General features: G+C 36.6%; 1 protein-coding gene across 1 annotated transcript in view; it reads right to left on the bottom strand.

Annotated features, from left to right (window-relative positions):
- Positions 1 to 394: 394 nt before the first annotated feature.
- The window catches only part of RpS20 (ribosomal protein S20), a 56,143-nt gene continuing 38,489 nt past the window's right edge, over positions 395 to 18,048 (bottom strand). Inside the window, exon 4 of the mRNA XM_090382052.1 lies at positions 395 to 489. Coding sequence (XP_090238178.1) covers positions 433 to 489 — 57 coding nt within the window. The 3' untranslated portion in view covers positions 395 to 432. The remainder of the gene's footprint in view (positions 490 to 18,048) is intronic.

The following is an 18,048-nucleotide window of genomic DNA, read 5'->3' as shown; positions in this document are numbered from 1 at the left end:
ACTTGTTGCAACACTTCTTTATAATGCCTACCAACACAGCAACAGGGTAAAGAAATGCTGTATCCCTTTTTAGGTACAGATTCAAACCACACTAGAACTATTCCCCCACTGAAGAATCACCAAGCAGTTTCCAAGAGCTCTTCTTGAATTGATTAGGTTCCACGCGCTTCTGTGGGCAGTCTCTCTCTGCACTTAATTTTGTGCTTTAATTTGAACCTTGCAACACATTTTTTTCTTATATGTTTAAAAAAACTCAGTGAATCCAACACTTGAAAACACTGCCCTAAAGCTAATAATGCCTTTTCTTTTTCCAGCTACATAAAAATAAAAACTTCTTGCTAACTTTTTAAAATATTTAACACAACACATGTATTTCCAAAGAACAACACAAAACTGTTCACAGTAACTTTTATTTAAACAGATGTTACATTATTACACATCAGCAATGGTGACTTCTACTTCAACTCCAGGTTCAATGCTAATAGAGGTCTGAAAATATAAATCAAGGAATGAAATACAAGATATATATTTAATCTGCATATAACTTGCAAACCACTGATGTCGGCAGGGTCCAAATACAGTAAACCCCCGCTATTCGCGGGGGTTACGTTCCTGAGAAATGTCGCGAATACCGAAAACGCGAATACTGAGCTATGGCTCCCATAGTAATAAAGGAGTTCCGTTCCACAGTATGAAATATATAAGAAAAAGTAGTCTAAAATTTTGTCAATCTATGTATTATATGTATCTTCATAATATAACTATGTACATAGACAGTACATAGTGAAATGCAAGCATATGGCATCGAAATGAAAATAAGAAACAATTTAATATTAAATGTAATATTTATTAGAAATTTCAAACAAATCTTTCAAACCAGCGCCTTTGCTAGCTAAAAAAACTTATCCCGCCAGTGCTATCACCAGTTTCGCTAAAGTGTTGATAAAGGAGTTTTGCCCTTTCACGAATGATGAGTGAACTTAACGGAATTTTATTTTGAGTTCAGTCTTCTATCCACAGATTTAAAACCTTTTCCATTTTTTCTAATTTAACATCACGAGTTACAGAGCAAATTTTTGAAGCAATTAGCGCGTTTTCACAGACACTACGGCGGATTTTTTCTTCCGATTTTTGGATTGATCGTACCCTTGATTCATTGATTTTATAATGTTTTGCCACTGAGGAGACAGTTTCACCATTAGAAATTTTATCTGATAACTCAATTTTATTCGCTAATGTCATCACCTTCTTTGATATATTCACATTTCTCTTGTTATTCGTAACCATATTTTTGTAGGGGTTAGAAAGAACTTGTCCACAATAAAGTCTCTTTCTTCTGTTAACACACTCGAAAAAGTCTGTTTTACACTGCAAAACGGTAGATTTATCATTTTTGTAAGCATATCAATTTATAAATTGATAAATTTATAAGCATATAAATTAAAAGCAAACGACGAAACCTTCCATGACAAGCGCATAACACATACTGAACAAGGATTAGCGAGAAACATCTGCACTCGCGATTTTGTCACCCCTCTCCCCCCACCCACTGAGCGCTGTTTTGACTGGGAAAGATAATTTTAGTCAAGCCCATGTTTTTCTATGGCGGAAAATATTCACGGCGCTTTAAAATTCACATTTTTTTAGGTTTCATTTTATATTAAATCGGCGATCGCGAATATGCGAAACCGCAAATAGCGGGGGTTTACTGTATAGTAAATGAGTACAGTTGTGCCCCCATATCCTTTGATTCAGTTACCTGCGGGAAAAAAAATGAAAAACTTAACACGTAGTACTTGCGTGTCCAATACGATGCTTCCCTTTATTTTTTATGATGTCACATATGATTTAGTCACCAACATTATAATGGTTCTTTAGAGATTTAATGGATGCACCGTTTTCAAACTTTTGAATAATTTCAAGTTTTTAAGTTGAAAGCACAACTCTTGCATTTGCCCATCATTTTTGCGATTTCTAAAAGGAAAAAAAAAAAGAAAAAAAGAAAAAAACGGACACCCCCCGACAAATAACGAAACAAATTTGTCCTTTTGCAGCGCGACGGAACACAATAATCAATGCAGAACGCTAAATCAAACTAAACATCTGGTCTCTCTTTTTTTTTGTTTTGAGTGGTAGGTGTAAAGACAGCGGGGGTTGCAAGACAATACTTATAGATAATACTTATAATAGGTACACTAATCTCCCAACGATGACTTGATACCAGTTCTTGTCACTTAATTACAAGTTGCAAAATATCTGTTTATACCTATTCTAGTTATTACTTGAATTTTATGATTTCTGGTCGATTTTTTTATTTATTTGGAGTCTTGAAGTGTCTTGGTTAATCCCATCCTGGTAAATCGAGTCTGCTGTACTTTATTATTACCGTATTCAATGTTGGTAATGTCTTATCATGTGTTTAATTTATCAATTATATACTTTATTATATGTATATACAAGAAAATCACATTATATATGGGGTCAGCAGGTGTTTGCTTATACCTGTGGATATGGGGGGGGGGGTCTTACTGTATTAACTAACAACTTATTCAACTGAGAAAAAATAAACACACACACCTTACCTGAGATATTAACTCAGCCATGGTGTGTGTGTGCGGGGCCCATAATAGTTCCTTCCATCTAGACAAGATTTCAACACAAAATAGCAGCAGCCGCAATCATAATTAGTAGCATAAGGTGCCTAGTTTGGAACTCAATGGTCCCTCATCAGATATCAGGTGGAATCTGCAGTAAGGCTTGCTAAAAATGTAAATTAAATTGGGTGTGATCAAATAATGATTTACAAAATTAAATAATACTATACCACCTTAAAGAAATTATTATTGCAAACTGCAACATGTAATGCCATAAAGGTGCACTGTGGGCTGCAATGCAATCAAAAATTACAAATTATACTAACAAATAATAAAATAAATTTAAAATATTTAGTAATAGATACCAACTGTGTGGTACTACACTCAGGGAAGTGGAAAGTGAAAAAGACCTGGGGATAATTGCGCAGTCAAATATGAAGTTTGCTGAGCAGTGCAGACTGGCTGCCAGGGCAGGTCATGGAGTCTTGTCAATGTTATATAGGAATTTTGCTAGCAGGGACAGGGAGGTGATTATCCCGTTATACAAGGCAATGGTCAGGCCACACCTAGAGTACTGTGTACAGGAATGGAGGCTTCATTTTAGGAAGGATTTAGAGTTGCTAGAACAAGTACAAAGAAGGGCACAAAGATTAGTGAGGGGAACAAAGGGGTGCTCTTACAAGTTCTGCAAATTACAGCACCTGGAGAGTAGGCACCTGTGAAGTGATATGATTGAGGTGTACAAGGCCTTGAATGGGCTGTGGCCCCTCAGATTAAGAACCCGAGGGGGCACAGTTTCAAATTGAGGAAAGACAGTTGTAGATTTGGAGAAATTTGCCTTTAGCTAGTGGGTAGTTGATTGGTGGAACAGACTTCCATCTTTTGTTGTGGAAGTTGTTAGCCTAAATAAATTTAAGGCTGAGCTGCACAGGTATTTGGAACGGATGGAGGGGTGAAATGGAATTTTTTTTTTTTTGGCTGATGCTGCATAAGCTTGCTTTCTTGCATCGTATGTGTCTACTAATGCTAGATGAGCAAAGCCTAAACTCACCCAGGGAAGCAGAGCAGCATGGTCTGCTGCAATAAGTATGGTGAAATTGCTGCCTAAAGCACACAAGGAAATCTCTGATGGCACTAAACACAATGGGAGTATATAGGTACCAATTTAAGGAAGAACACAAAGAGAAATTTAGAGGAACTACAGTGATGACTTCTTCAAGGAGGCACTGGACCTAAGAAAATTCCCAAAACAACTTGGGTATTTCAGTAATGGCCATGGATGCCCCTAAGCAACCAATCGAAACAGGCTACAGAATATGTTTCAAATATGGTTAATGCAATAACTATGTTATAATTGTTCCTCACATCTAGCTCGTGCATAACTGTCTAAATAGCTTACTAGGCTAGTTAAACATGATTTTTCCTTAACAAAACAATATTGTGTGTACTACAGAATGCCACATCATCTAAATGCCCTTGGACTGCACACTTAATCATTGCCACTAAGATTTTCCCTACACTGAAGTCAGACTAACCATTCTGTAGCTACTGACTTCCCTTTTAGAACCGCCTTTATGTACTGATGATACTTTGGCAATTCTCCAATTCAAAAAAAAAAAATCTTTCTTGAGTTCAAATTAACTTCAATGGTTCCATACATGATCTGACTACCTCCCTCAAAATTACTGTGTGTATATATGCCATAAACTCCAGGGACCTTTCCAGATTTTAGGATCAAACTTTTTATATATTTTTTTATAATAAACATTCATTTCTGATTTTGAAACAGTCGCAAATTTCATATTTGGCAGCCTCTCCATAGCCTAAAAGGTCTTTCGTCAGTAAAACTGATGAAAACTACCTATTTAGTTCACCAGCAACATCCCTAGTGCACAAGGGTCTGATCCAATTTGTTTTCTTTGTATTCACATACTTAAAGAACTCTGTACTCCTCTAACATGCTGGTACAAATAATAATAATCTAGTTTATTTAAAACTTTTTGTTTCCCCATGGGGAGGTTCCCCCCCCACTTATTCCAATAAGACATTCACACTTGGTTGCTCATTCCATCTGCATGTAGAAACTCATTGTACTCTTCAGAATTCAAGTGTGTAGATTACTCCCATTCTCGTTATACCTTTGCTTCCAACTAACCCACACCACATGGATTCCATGCTCGCAGCCCTAACTTCTAACCCGGCAAAAAAAAAAAGCTCTTTTCGTGCATGGGATGCTTTTAATAAGAAGCATGACCCCTTCTATCTTTCCTAAATACATTATACATACTATAATGAAACTTGCTATCTCCAATTTCAAGGATGGTACCCACCACGTTTCTTTTACCCTTATTATGGCAGCATTGGTTGTTCTAACCAGGGGATCCACTTCATCCTTTTTGTTGGCAACGCTCCTGATATTACTGTAGACAGTTAAAGTATTCTGCTATAGTTTACTACCCCGACACACCCCTCTAAAGTTTAGGCTTGTTTCCCTAGCTTTATCTTCCCATTCATTTGAAATATTGCCATCTCTAAAAAAAATCTTGCCAACAGCAGCTGTGACAAATAAGAATTCTTCAGATATGTCATCTTAAAAAAAAAAGGCATTCATTTCAAAGTACTTTAATCAAATATACAGCATACTACATACATTCTATTTCTGTAGAAATATTTGCCGTTCAGTTTTTTCTTATAGTCTATTTTGTTTTCTCTCTTAAGTAACCAGCAGTAATCTTTCTTCGTGGTAATATGCCAGCAACCTTGGCACTGCTTTTCCACTGAGAATACGTCCTGACGAAAGCATTCCTTTTCTAGTCGCATCTCACAAATTTTGAGGTGAAGGGGGGAATTTAAACAATTGCCAAGCTGGTAGTTCGATATCCTCTAGCTCTCTTTCAGATATATCATGTTTAAGGAGTTACTATGAGACTTAACATATAAATTCCTTAGATAGCAGAATCCATTTTCTTCTTTAATCTGAGCCTTAACAAAATTTTTCATTACACCAAGCTTTATGTGCAAAGGTGGAAGAAGAATCTTATTTTTTTGGTTCAACCAGTGGAACATATTTTATATTATGTCCCTCACAGTAAAAGTTCCTCCCTGTTTTCCACACAATATGCTTTTCTGTTGTGTGATGTCCCAAAAACAGCTGTATTTTGTGAAACCTTCCTGTTAACCAGCGAGTAATCCAATTATCTTACGATCACCAGAGACATTCTAAGCAGTCATGCCACTTGACTGTACTAAGGACCTTGTACAACCTTTCAAGGATCTTGAAGATGTTTCTTTCAAGTCAACAATTTGAAATAGAGGAACAGATGGGGAATGTATTTCCATTGTGCAACAAAACAGAAATTTAAACTTAATTTTGAGGCATTGATAAATGTACACCATTCATTAGGATTGTGCTCTGCCCAGTTCATTCAGAAGACCACTAATATTTCTGCAGAAATGCCATCTTCCACAATAAAATATTTTTAAAACACCTCTTGACATTTATGATATACTGTAATTTTATTTCTTGCTTTGAGCAACTTCCGCTGCTGTAACCTAGAACCAAGGAGTGCTGCTTGCTCTTCAGATAAATTTAAATCACAAACTGTCATTCAACTCTTCTTGATTAATTGTGTGGTATGTTATAATTTTCAGGTTGGTAGTACAAATTTGTTGAAGTGGATGGTCCATCAACGTCTGCAATACAAGAATCCTTGCTTTATTTCTTTTCTTTATTTCATGATTTTGGGGGATCTGGTATCATGCAAGTCTTCATTATGTGGTATAGGCCTTATTGCTGATGATAGGTTAGGATGTTTGATATTGTACTTACTTGTTTGCTTTTTCTGGACATCCCAAATATCTTTGTCATGCAGAAATATTAATTATCAATGTAGTTGTGCAGTTCTTTCCACATCATTGGAATAGCAAAAGGCAAACTTTTAACTTTCTGAGACTAGCCAAATTGTCAGATTTGTGGTGCAGGTAATACAGTACATATTAGGAATTAAAGTTTTGTCCTGATCACCAATCTTGCAATAAAAATACAAAGAATATGTACATTTAGCAATACTGCACATTTTTTCTTTTTGATTTCTTGTTTCAAACTACACACACAGCAAAAAGTGTTAGGGAGATTCTAATCTCCTTTGGCTCTCCTTAAACATTTTAATAATACAACATTAAGCAAAACATAAGAACAAACACAAACAATATGCAACAGACATGTTGATAAGCTGTACACAGCCACATTACAACTGTAATTTGTTACTGAAGAATAATGGAAGCCAGACAGACAAGAGTGAACATGTTAACCATCTCCAATATTACTGCATCTATGAGAACATGCAAACATCATTATTTGCAAGTAATAGAATAAATCATACCTACTTCCCAAAATTGTAGTCAGTTATACTCGTTATCGGTAAACAAAAACCTGTATACGTAGAAATTATGATATAAAATTTTAAGAATTATATTTGAATTGTACACAAAACTTTACTGCAACAGCTGATTTAATAGTAGTGGTAAAAAATCATATCTAGTGGAATTAACAAATATCCTATGCATTTTTATTTTTGGTCATATCTAGTGGAATTAACAAATATCCTATGCATTTTTATTTTTGGTCACTAGTCTCATCAGTTCATCTGACATCTTTTCAGGTCTAAACTTTGAAAAATATCTTTAAGTTAGTATAAAAAGCTTAGTACTTTAAACACTTTTCATCTAGCATCTGCAATTGTTAATAACATCAATTGGTTCTACTGAAAACAGTTTTAAAATGGTCAAAGGCCATGTGTGAATGTGGTCACTGAGAGAATACATATGCAAATTTACATATTTCAAGACCATTTCAAACACGATTCAAATAAAGCATATATTAAATGCAGCAGTATGGATGTTTAATGGTAGAAAGGCAATTGGGGCTAAATTTGCCTGTTCCTATATTATGATTCTACAATAATTTAGTATCAGTATTGGCAAAAGGCACAAGAAAGCAAGCTTATCCAGCATCAGCAAAAAAAAAAAAAAAAAAAAATTCACCTATCCATCCCCTTCAATAGTTTGTCATTTTTCTTCCTTGAATTTATTCAAACTATCCACTTCCGCAACGAATGGAAGCTTGTTCCAGCAATCAACCACCTGCTGGATGAAGGGAAACTTCTGCACATTTATTCTGCAACCACCCTTCCCCTCGTGTGCATTGTCAGAGCAAGAGGAAGAATCTCATCGGAACTGAGTTTGCTCAAGCCATTCAGAGCCTTAAGCACCTCACAGATGCAGAGTCCCCTGATGCTTCAATTTGCAAAACTGAAGCCTTGTTCCCCTCAACCAATCTCACTGCCCTTCTGTATCCACTACAGCAGATCTACATCCTTCCTAAAATGAGGCCTCTAGACATCTGTACAGAACTCAAGGTGTCCTTTGCCATTGCCTTATAAAATGAGATAATTACTTCCTTATGCCAGCTAACAAAATTCATTTATATCATTGACAAAACTCCATGAGCTGTCGTGGCAGCCTGTTTGCACTGTTCAGAGAACTTTACACCTGACTGCACCATTACCCTAGGTCCATTTCATATTCCAATACCCTGGGTATACTGCTACCCATATGCAGTACCTTGCATTTGTCAATGCTAAATTCCAATTGTCATTTCTCAGGCCATTTCTAAGATTTTTCTAAATCTTATTGTAGCAGCACATGTTCATTACTGTCATTAAACACCCTGCCAGCCTTTGTATCAACTGCAAACTTATAAATTAAGCCTGATACTTCAAACAATATCATTAATAAACACAGAAAACAACAGTGAGCCCAGCACCAAACTCTGTGGGACTCGACAAATAACACTACAGGTAGTTCCCAACTTTACGAGTTAATTTGTTCCTAGCGCACACTTGTAAAGCAGGAATTTGTTTCCCATAGATAATGTTGAAAACAGGGGTTCCGTTCTCAACAATGAAATTAGTTAGCTAATTAGTTTATGTTTGAGCAATGACTAATTTATCCAAAGAAATGAAAACAGCCTGTAAAATCAAGCAAATTATAATTTAAAGAAATTATTTATGACTTACAAATGTTAATGTTTATTCTTTATCATCGACTAAATGCACACTCGTTGATCACTCATTGTTGGGTTGGCACTCGCTGTTGGTTTGTTGCACCAGGAACCAACTAATTCAGAAATGTTTTAAGAGGTGTTTGTTTCCAAAATCTTCTCTTTTCTTTATAAATTTCACAATAGAATGTATAAGCATTTTTTAACAGCACACACAAATTGCAACTAAGAAGATATGTGGGGAGTAACAAGTTTATGAAGCTTAAAAAAAAAAAAAAAAAAGGAATGAATAGAAGATTCTGAAAATTTATTTATGTTCTTTATACGATTGAAGATTGATTGAAGTAAAGGGGAAGCACATTTCACCATAATAACGTAAAAACCCACACAATTCCAGCTATCGGTATTTTCGCAAATGCAATAACATCGAGTTTGCTACCAGTTTATAATTAGCATTAGCAAAGGCACATGATGCAAGAAAGCAAGCTTATATAGCATCAGCCAAACCCCCCCCCTTATTTCACCCATCCACTCGCTCCAAATGTTTGTCAAGTTCTGCCTTGAATCTATTTAAGCTATCAACTTCTACAACGACAGATGGAAGTTTGTTCCAGCAATCAACCACCCGCTGGCTAAAGGCAAACTTCCGCACATCTATCCTACAACCGTCTTTCCTCAATTTGAATTTATCTCCTCTCAGGCGATTATTCTGAGCAAGAGGAAGAATCCCAACCGCATTGTGCATGCTCAAACCATTCAAGGCTTTATACACCTCAATCAGATCACCTAGCAGATACCTAGTCTCCAGACACTGTAATTTGCAAAACTTAAGCCTTTCTTCATAAGAGCAACCCTTTGTTACATTCACTAATCTTGTTGCCCTTCTCTGTACTTGTTCCAACAGCTCTACATCCTTCTTAAAATGAGGCCTCCAGACCTGTATACAGTACTCAAGATGTAGCCTGACCATTGCCTTATACAAAGGGATAATCACCTCCTTATCCCTGCTAGAAAAATTCCTGTATATCATTGACAAGACACCATGAGCTACTCTTTCAGACTGTCTGCACTGCTCAGAAAACTTCATATCTGCCTGCATAATTACCCCCAGGTCCTTTTCATTCTCTACCACTGTCAGTGTAGTACCACAGAGTTGATACGTTACTCTGGGATTACTGCTTCCCATAAGAGAAACTAATTTTTCTTTCAAGAAAAATTAGTTTTCTGTAATAGAATTTTTTTTTTTTTTTGTCTGCTTAATTGATTGCACTAACAGAAAAGCCTAATAAACCGGAAACTGCAAATTATTTTTACTGTTTTATGGTCGCGAAATGTGCTTTAGAAAAATATCACAAAGGTATTCAAAATTGATTCTTATAACAGAACATATGATGACGAAAGTGTCGTGCATTTTAATGATTTGAATTGGTAACTAATACAATTTAAATTATAAAAATGGCCTTTTAGAGAGATAAACAGTTGAGTTATATAACAAAAATTTCAAGTTCTGAGGTCTTGGATCAATTAACTAAAAAACAGTGTTATTGGGTTCACATTATATTTTCACAATACGACGGTGTCTCTGGAACGGATTAATATCGTAAAGTGGGATGCACTATATTGTATAGCTAAAAGCGTGGTTTGAAATGTGGGATTTATGAATGTGTAACATTCATTTTTTGCAATCAATGTTCATATTTTCGATTTTGTTGATGATATGCTGTGGAAAAAACCCGGGAACTGCCTGTAGTCCACGAAGAACAGTGTTCATTGATAACCACTCCCCGTCTTCTCCCACTCAACCATCCCTTTATCTATAGCAGTAACTTTCCCTTAATGCCACAATGCTTGGGCGCCTCCGTAGCCAGGAGCAGCAGTGCATAGCACATGCTTCTTGATTAGACCGGAGTTCGAGCCCGTGACCACCAAATATGGAGGATGCGGAAAGGTCAGGGAATGACCACCGCATATCCCCGAAGCAATATGGCCTTAGTTGCTAATGCTCCTAAAAAAAAAATGCTCCATTTTGTATAACAATCTTTTATATGCAACAGTATCAAAAGCTTTCCTGAAATCCAAGTGTGACAAAATTATTTTTTGCATTCAGTTCCTATGTTCCACATCATAGTATCCAATAATATTGGTTACTATGATGCAGAACAAAGTCAGAGATCTCCCCTAAATGAACCAATGCTGTGACTGAAGTATAACTGCACTTCTGTATAGATGGTCTTTGCTACCTCCTTTAATATAATTGGATAGCTCCCATTCACGCCAGGTGCCTTTTTTTGAGTTTAACAATTTTTCTTCCCCTTTCTTTGCTGTTATTAAAAAATCATTTAGCTCCCAGATAGAATTTAATAAACTTCTGGCATCCTTTTCCCTAAAGAATTCCTTGTGTGTGAATAGAGGCAAAATACCTATTCAATTTGTTAGCAACCAGAGCAGGATCATCAAAAGTTAATCCACTAACATCAAGTGACCAAATGTGATTCAACTCCTTCCTTCCTTCTACTATAAGCATTGAAGTATTTGCTGCTGTTCTTGGCCAGACTTCTCATAATCTGCCTTATCGTGTCTAGCTTCCTTTGTGACTTGACTACAGACAAATTTATATATATACCACAGGATTCTGTATCACCCAATAATTTATATGCAGTCGGTGCACTTTTCTAATCTCTGCAACATGTCTCATAGTTTACCTGACATCCATTTAAGGTCCAAGCCTTGAATAGAATTTCTTGGTATAAAAAGGCTAGTAGCTTTTATGATTATTTCTCTGAATGCTTCCCATTTAGAATTCGTTGTTGGTCCCACTGTTTGGAATTTAAAAACTGTCTGGGACCATTGCAGTCTCCTTTACGAAACCAAAAACCCTTCCCTTGATAGTAGTCACATCTTTAAGTAAATCCCACATCAATACACTGTGATCAGTGCTACTTAGTGTTTCTTCTATCTGAAGATTCTCAATGCACAAAGAATCACTGCTGATAATCAGATCAAGAGTACTAATATGCTGCTGTAAAAAACAGTCATCCAATAAATCCTGCAAGTCTTGCTAGTGTGAGCAACCAACCACAAGTTCTGGTCAATATTTATCTGGAAAGTTAAAATCCCCATTATAAGACATTCTAATTTACTGGCCCACTCTGTATATAGCTGTCCACTATACTCATCAGTCATTAAGCATATAACACATTGTACTATCATTTTTGTTTTCCCAGTGCTTCTGTCACACCAAACTGACTCAACATTGCACTGGCCACTCACATTTACTGGTCTGTATGCACTGCCTTAGTTTTTATGTGCTTCTTAACTAAGAGCATAACCCCTCTCTCTCTCTCCTGTCCTGTGCATCATTACTGTACGCATTGTGCTCCCCATATTGAAATTCTGCAGTCCTTATATCTGAGTGACACCATGTCTGTGATAATTTGGCTTCATTTGGTTGAAGAAACAAAGATTTGCAGTAAAGTAGGGTGCCAATTATCCAGAATAATGTCAGACTTCTTCCAGATAACCAAATTTCCCAGAAATTGAACGCAAGGTAAGATTAAATAAATTCTGTTATAATGTATTAAGGTAAAAGAAGAAGACCTTAAATATCATGGGAAAAAAAAAAAAAAAAAAAACCAATAATAATAGCTTATACATAAAACTTTGCACATTTACACATGATGTATATTCGGATAGGCATTTTACTGAAAATTAAGTAGAAAAAATTTAAAGTGACTTTTTAAAATAATGGTCGATTGTTTTTTTGTTTCATTTGTCATGACCTTTGTTTTTTTCCGCTACCAAATCTCAAGTTCCTTAACAATATTACTGATTATATCACATTATTCCTGTTTCTGTCCATTTTAGTGCGATTTCTTTTTGTTGACATTTTACTGTAAAAAAAAATTAGAAAAATAATAAATTGCACAGTTTCAGGCTGACATTATTACGAAATCTGGAGCTAAACTAAACATAATATGAAACGAAGATTACAAAATATGGGTTCATGCAAGCGAATGACTAAACTACCGCTCATGGCTTCCTAATCCAACATTTCACCAGATATACGAAGTAAAAAAACAAACAAAATAGATAAAAATACTCTCGTAACGTAATAAACATGTCTCAACTACTACCATTAATAAAAAAAATAATAAATAAATAAAAAAAGAAAATCAGCCTTTCAAATTATTCCGGATAACTGGCATTCTACTCTATTTACAACGTGGGTAAGAGCTCTTGCAATCGTGACATTATTCTTACCGAATCTGTAGAAAAAGTACAGAGTGAAAAGTACATTTTCGTTTATGGGAAATTTAAGTGCAATCTAGGAGTATACATTTGACAGTGAGCAGTGATGAACAATGCAAGTACAGTGGGGGATCATCCCCCATGAGAAGCAAAATGTGTTAGGTGTGTATGCCCTATGTGTAACCTTGCAAGTAACAACCTCTTCGTGTCTCTTTTGCCTGAAACTAGAATTCCGTAATTGTGGCCCTTGTTTGATTTGGAGCAATTTGTTTATCTGTGAATTCCAGATTTTGGACCACTGAGAAGTGCAGACCCTTCTTATATGCTTCAAAAACTCTATATATGGTACTTGGTCATTTGCCGGTGCTGTGGTGTGATGTCTGCATTAGTCATCACAACAACAAGTGTGATGCTGCATTAAACAAATTTTCAATTTGTCTAATGCAGACAAATGATGAGATGACAAATTGAAAATTTGTCATCTCATCATAAAACAAATTCATTCACTAAAGTTTTGTTGGATCTCAGACTTCTTGTTATTTATTTTTTAGGAGCATTAGCAACTAAGGCCATATTGCTCTGGGGATATGCGGTGGTCATTTCCTGACCTTTCCGCATCCTCTGTATTTGGTGGGCACGGGCACGAACCCCGGTCTAATCAAGAAACGTGTGCTATGCACTGCTGCTTCTGCCCACCTGGCTACGGAGGTGCCCAATCACACTTGTGAAGTCTTTCTAAATTACACTGCTGGCATTGTGAAAAGTGTTAATATTCTCTAAGGGGCTAATTTAATGGAATATAATTCTACAGGATAACTGCTACATTCAACCAATAGTGATATGGAAACTGTAAAAGAAAACACCAATGGCACAGTCTATTTTCAAACCATCTGTAAGTAATGAAATCCTATTTTATTGACCAACGAACTGTTTAAAAATAAATAACTTTAATCTGAGAATTGAATTACATATACATAAAAAAATAAAATAAAATAATAATAATAAATTAAAGACTAAGAATTGTATAAATAAAAGCGCTAAAAACTGTATACAAGAAACTAAAATAAAATACACGAAACCAATGTAAAACTTGTAAATATTAGGTTGCTTTGAGCATTGTGGTGAACATGACCTTTATGAAGTTGTTTAATGTTTTGATCTGCCAGAATTTCTCTTTTTTTTTCCCCCCCTCACTGCTGAAAACAGGTATTGCAGAGTAGAAGATTTACAGACTGGGGTCGGGCAGGTAAGTCGATCTGTTGAAGCACAGCATACTGTCAAATGAAAGTTCCAAGTGTATCTATTTTCATCGGGTTTTCTGTTATAGAACATTGTCTACTCAGGGTTGAAAAGTAACAGTTGAATGGGATGGAGTAGAAAGCTTTGAAGTTTGGTTGCACTGAGAAGCAGCATTTTCCTTCTAAGGTAAAGTGGAGGTTCTTGTGCTTCCAAGTCTGGACAGGGGATGTCCTAAATGCTCCTAGAGCAATGTGCTGAATGGTATTAAGTCTGGTCAGTGCATTTTTCTAGGCTGAGTCATAGACAACAGCACCATAATCTATACGATCTAATGAGAATAAGACAAGAATGTAGAAGAGCATACCTATTGGCATAGATGGATCTATTAAGTTTCTTTAAACAGACAGTTCAGAGGAATGTTATATGCTGAGGGCGCTGACTCTCTTTAAAAATTACAGCTGTGAATTACAGGCTCCGAAAAAGCGATAAGTGTTTGCCTTTTTATTTACCTAATTGTTATTTTATATTGTACTTTATACATAGTCTTATAGTTACGCTGGTTATTGTTATTTTTAATTTAGATAAAGAGTTTTTGTAGATTACTACTTAATATACCTAAAACCGTTATTTCGTTTGAATCTTGCAGCCATTGTTTTTGTATAGAGTAGTAGGGAATTCAAATTTTTAATTGTGGTAACTAGGTAGCTCTAACGTATAATTATATAGCGTAATACGCATCACTGCATTTAGGATTCTATTAGATGGCGTAGTATTGAAAAATTTTAATTAATTAAATTTATTGATCTTATTAATTTAAAATATCATGCCCCAGACTAGAGCAGCAAAGCAACAGGCACAAAGTGGCAGGAGTGCTGTGACTCGGGGGAGAACTGAGGGGGGGCGATTCTCCAACGCATCACAGCCTAAAAAAATGTGCAACTTGTGAAATGTTTGCCAAACTCTCTGGAACAGAACATGATATTGCCATGGGGGATGTCTTTGTGTGTGCCAGGTGCAGAGAATGTCTAGAAATTAGGCATCAACTCAGCATTCTACTGGGCATCTATGAGATGCTTGAGGTGTAGGGTAGATGCCCTTGAAGAAATTAATGAGGGGACCGTCAAGCTCTCAGCTGCCCAACTCAGAGCTCACTCCTGGGCATCAGGCAACACAGCGGCAATCTCCAAGGCAGAATGCGCTGGTCCCAAAGGAACTAGTTATTGTTGGTGACTATTGTCAGAGAGACGGGGAATATATTATGTAAAAAGGATAGATGGAGCAGGACCAGGGTATGTCTGCCAGAGGCAAAAGTTGATGACGTTGTAAAGCATATTTTATCTTTTAAGGGCACAAAGGGTGATATTGTTGTACATGTTGGCACCAATGACATTAAGAGTAGGAGATCTTCAGATTTACTTAAGTATAGGCCAACGTTGCAAAAAAGTCGTGAGTCAGGGTTAAATTTGAAGGTGTCTGCAATTCTGCCTAGACACAATAGGAGGGAGTACACGATGAGAGCCTAGTCAATCAATTCGGCCCTGGAGGGAATGTACAAGGCTCAAGGGGCAGAATTTTTTTTAAGCGTGGTCTGTGCTTGTTAACAGGAGAGACTGCTTCTACAGGGATGGGATACACTTAAATAGAAAGGGTGCAAGAATATTTGCTGATGCTATCGAGGCAGTTAGGTGGGTCGGAAAACTGCTAGCTTGGGGGGGATTCACTAAAAGTACTTATTCTAAAAGTAGCTGCAGGCAGAGGTGAAGGTGATTCTTGCACAACTTCTATTAGAATAAGTAGCAACCTGGGGCAAGGGGTGCTGGGGGTTTCAGGGACTGATGGCAGTCATCGTGAAACAGGTGGGTATATGGGATGTGTCAGGGTAATTAGAAATAGGTGCATGTATACCAATGCTAGAAGTATAGTAAATAAATTTGATGAATTTGAAGTGTCAAGACATCAAAGGTGGATATTGTTGGGATATCACAGACATGGTGTCACACTGATATTAGGAATGCAGAATTGGAATTTGGCGAGTACAATGTGTATAGAAAGGATAGACAGGATAGGAAGGGAGGTGTCATGCTGTTATTAAGAAAAACATAAAATCAAAAGTGCATCCAGTTTATATAGATGAACAGTGCACTGTTGAGTCAGTTTGGTGTGACATAAGCACTGCGAAAGCAAAAATAAGAGTAGGAGTGTGTTATAGGCCTAATGACTCGAATAAGTACAATGAACAATTGTACAGAAAAATAGAGTGGGCTAGTAAATCAGAATGTCTTATAATGGGGGATTTTAACTTCCCAGATATTGACTGGAACTTGTGGGCTGGTCACTCACACTGTAGTATGACTTATGGATTTATTGGATGATTATTTTCTGCAGCAGCAGGTTCAAGAGGCAACCAGAGAGGGTAATACTCTTGATCTGGTTATCAGCAGTGATCATTCGTGTATTAAGAATTTGCAGATAAAAGAACCACTAAGTGATAGTAATCACAGTGTACTGATGTGGGATTTACTTAAAGATATAATTACCATCAGGGGTAAAGGAAAGAGTTTTTGCTTTCGTAAAGGTGAGTACAGTGGTCTCAGACAGTTTAAATTCTGTACAGTGGGATCAACTGACGATGTTACCAACAGTAAATTCTAAGTGGGAAGCATTCAAGGAATTAATCGTGGAAGCTACTAAAAGTTCCATACCTATTAAGAAATACTGTTCAAGGTTTAGGCCTAGATGGTTATCAAATGAACTAATGAGACTCGTGACAGAGAAGAAAAATGCATGGGATGCATATAAATTATCAAGAGACTTGGAAGCCTATGGCAGATATAAGCTAGTCTGTAATCAGGTCACAAAGGAGGTTAGGAGGATGCTAAGAAAAACAGCAAGGATTTCTTTCCTTATATAAACTCTAAAAGGAAGGGGATGAATCTGATTGGTCCACTTGATATCGATGGTTCGACTGTTGATCCTGCTCAGATAGCAAACAAACTAAAAGAGTATTTTGCATCTACATTCACACATGAGGAGTTATTAAGATTTGAAAATGGCAGGTTATCAAATTGTAGCAGGGTGCTTAATGATTTTTTAATAACTGAGAGCAAAGTGGAGGAGAAACTGTTGAAGTTAAACACAAGAAAGGCACCTGGGGTGGATGGGATCTATCCAGTTATATTAAAGGAGGTGGCAAAGCAACTAAGCAAACCCTTAGCCATAATTATGAGAGCATCCTTGGACTCAGGGAAGGTCCCCATGGAATGCAGATGTGCAAATGTATCTCCAATTCACAAAGGGGGATCAAAGATTGGTGAGGGGAATGAAGGGGGGTCTTCTTACCAAGAGAGGCTTAAGTTCTGCAAATTGCAGTGGCTGGAGACTAGGCACCTGCACAGTGATCTGATTGAGGTGTAAAAGGCCTGGAATGGGTTGAGCACGCTGAATTCTGATGGGATCCTTCCACTTGTTCAGATTACAAACCTAAGAAAAGACAGATGTAGAATAGATGTGCAGAAATTTGCCTTTAGCCAGCGGGTGGTTAATTGCAGGAACAAACTTCCATCTGTCGTTGTGAAAGTTGATAGGTTAAATAAATTTAAGGAGGAACTGGACAGGCATTTGGAGGGAATGGTGCGATTTTTTTTTTCCCGGCTGATGCTGCATAAGCTCATACACTTGCTTTCTTGCATCACATCCCATTACTACTACTACTATAAAGTTGAGTTTGGCGAACAACATTAAACCTAAGAAACAAAAATTACTAGCGAGATGGATTGTTAATTCTTTAATTTGAGTATCCATCCTGGATGTAGCTTTCGCTTTTTGCAAAAGTGAATTGCAACTGTTTTTTGTTCTGATAAACAATATCCATGCCTGTAACTTATTTATAGAAAATTGTAGCTGTCT

This window comes from Mastigoproctus giganteus, chromosome 9 (genome assembly GCF_048544385.1).
Source record: "Mastigoproctus giganteus isolate SK-2022 chromosome 9, ASM4854438v1, whole genome shotgun sequence".
Classification (NCBI taxonomy): domain Eukaryota; kingdom Metazoa; phylum Arthropoda; class Arachnida; order Uropygi; family Thelyphonidae; genus Mastigoproctus; species Mastigoproctus giganteus.
The sequence above is the reverse complement of the archived record's forward strand: the minus strand, read 5'-3'. Positions and strand labels throughout refer to the sequence as shown.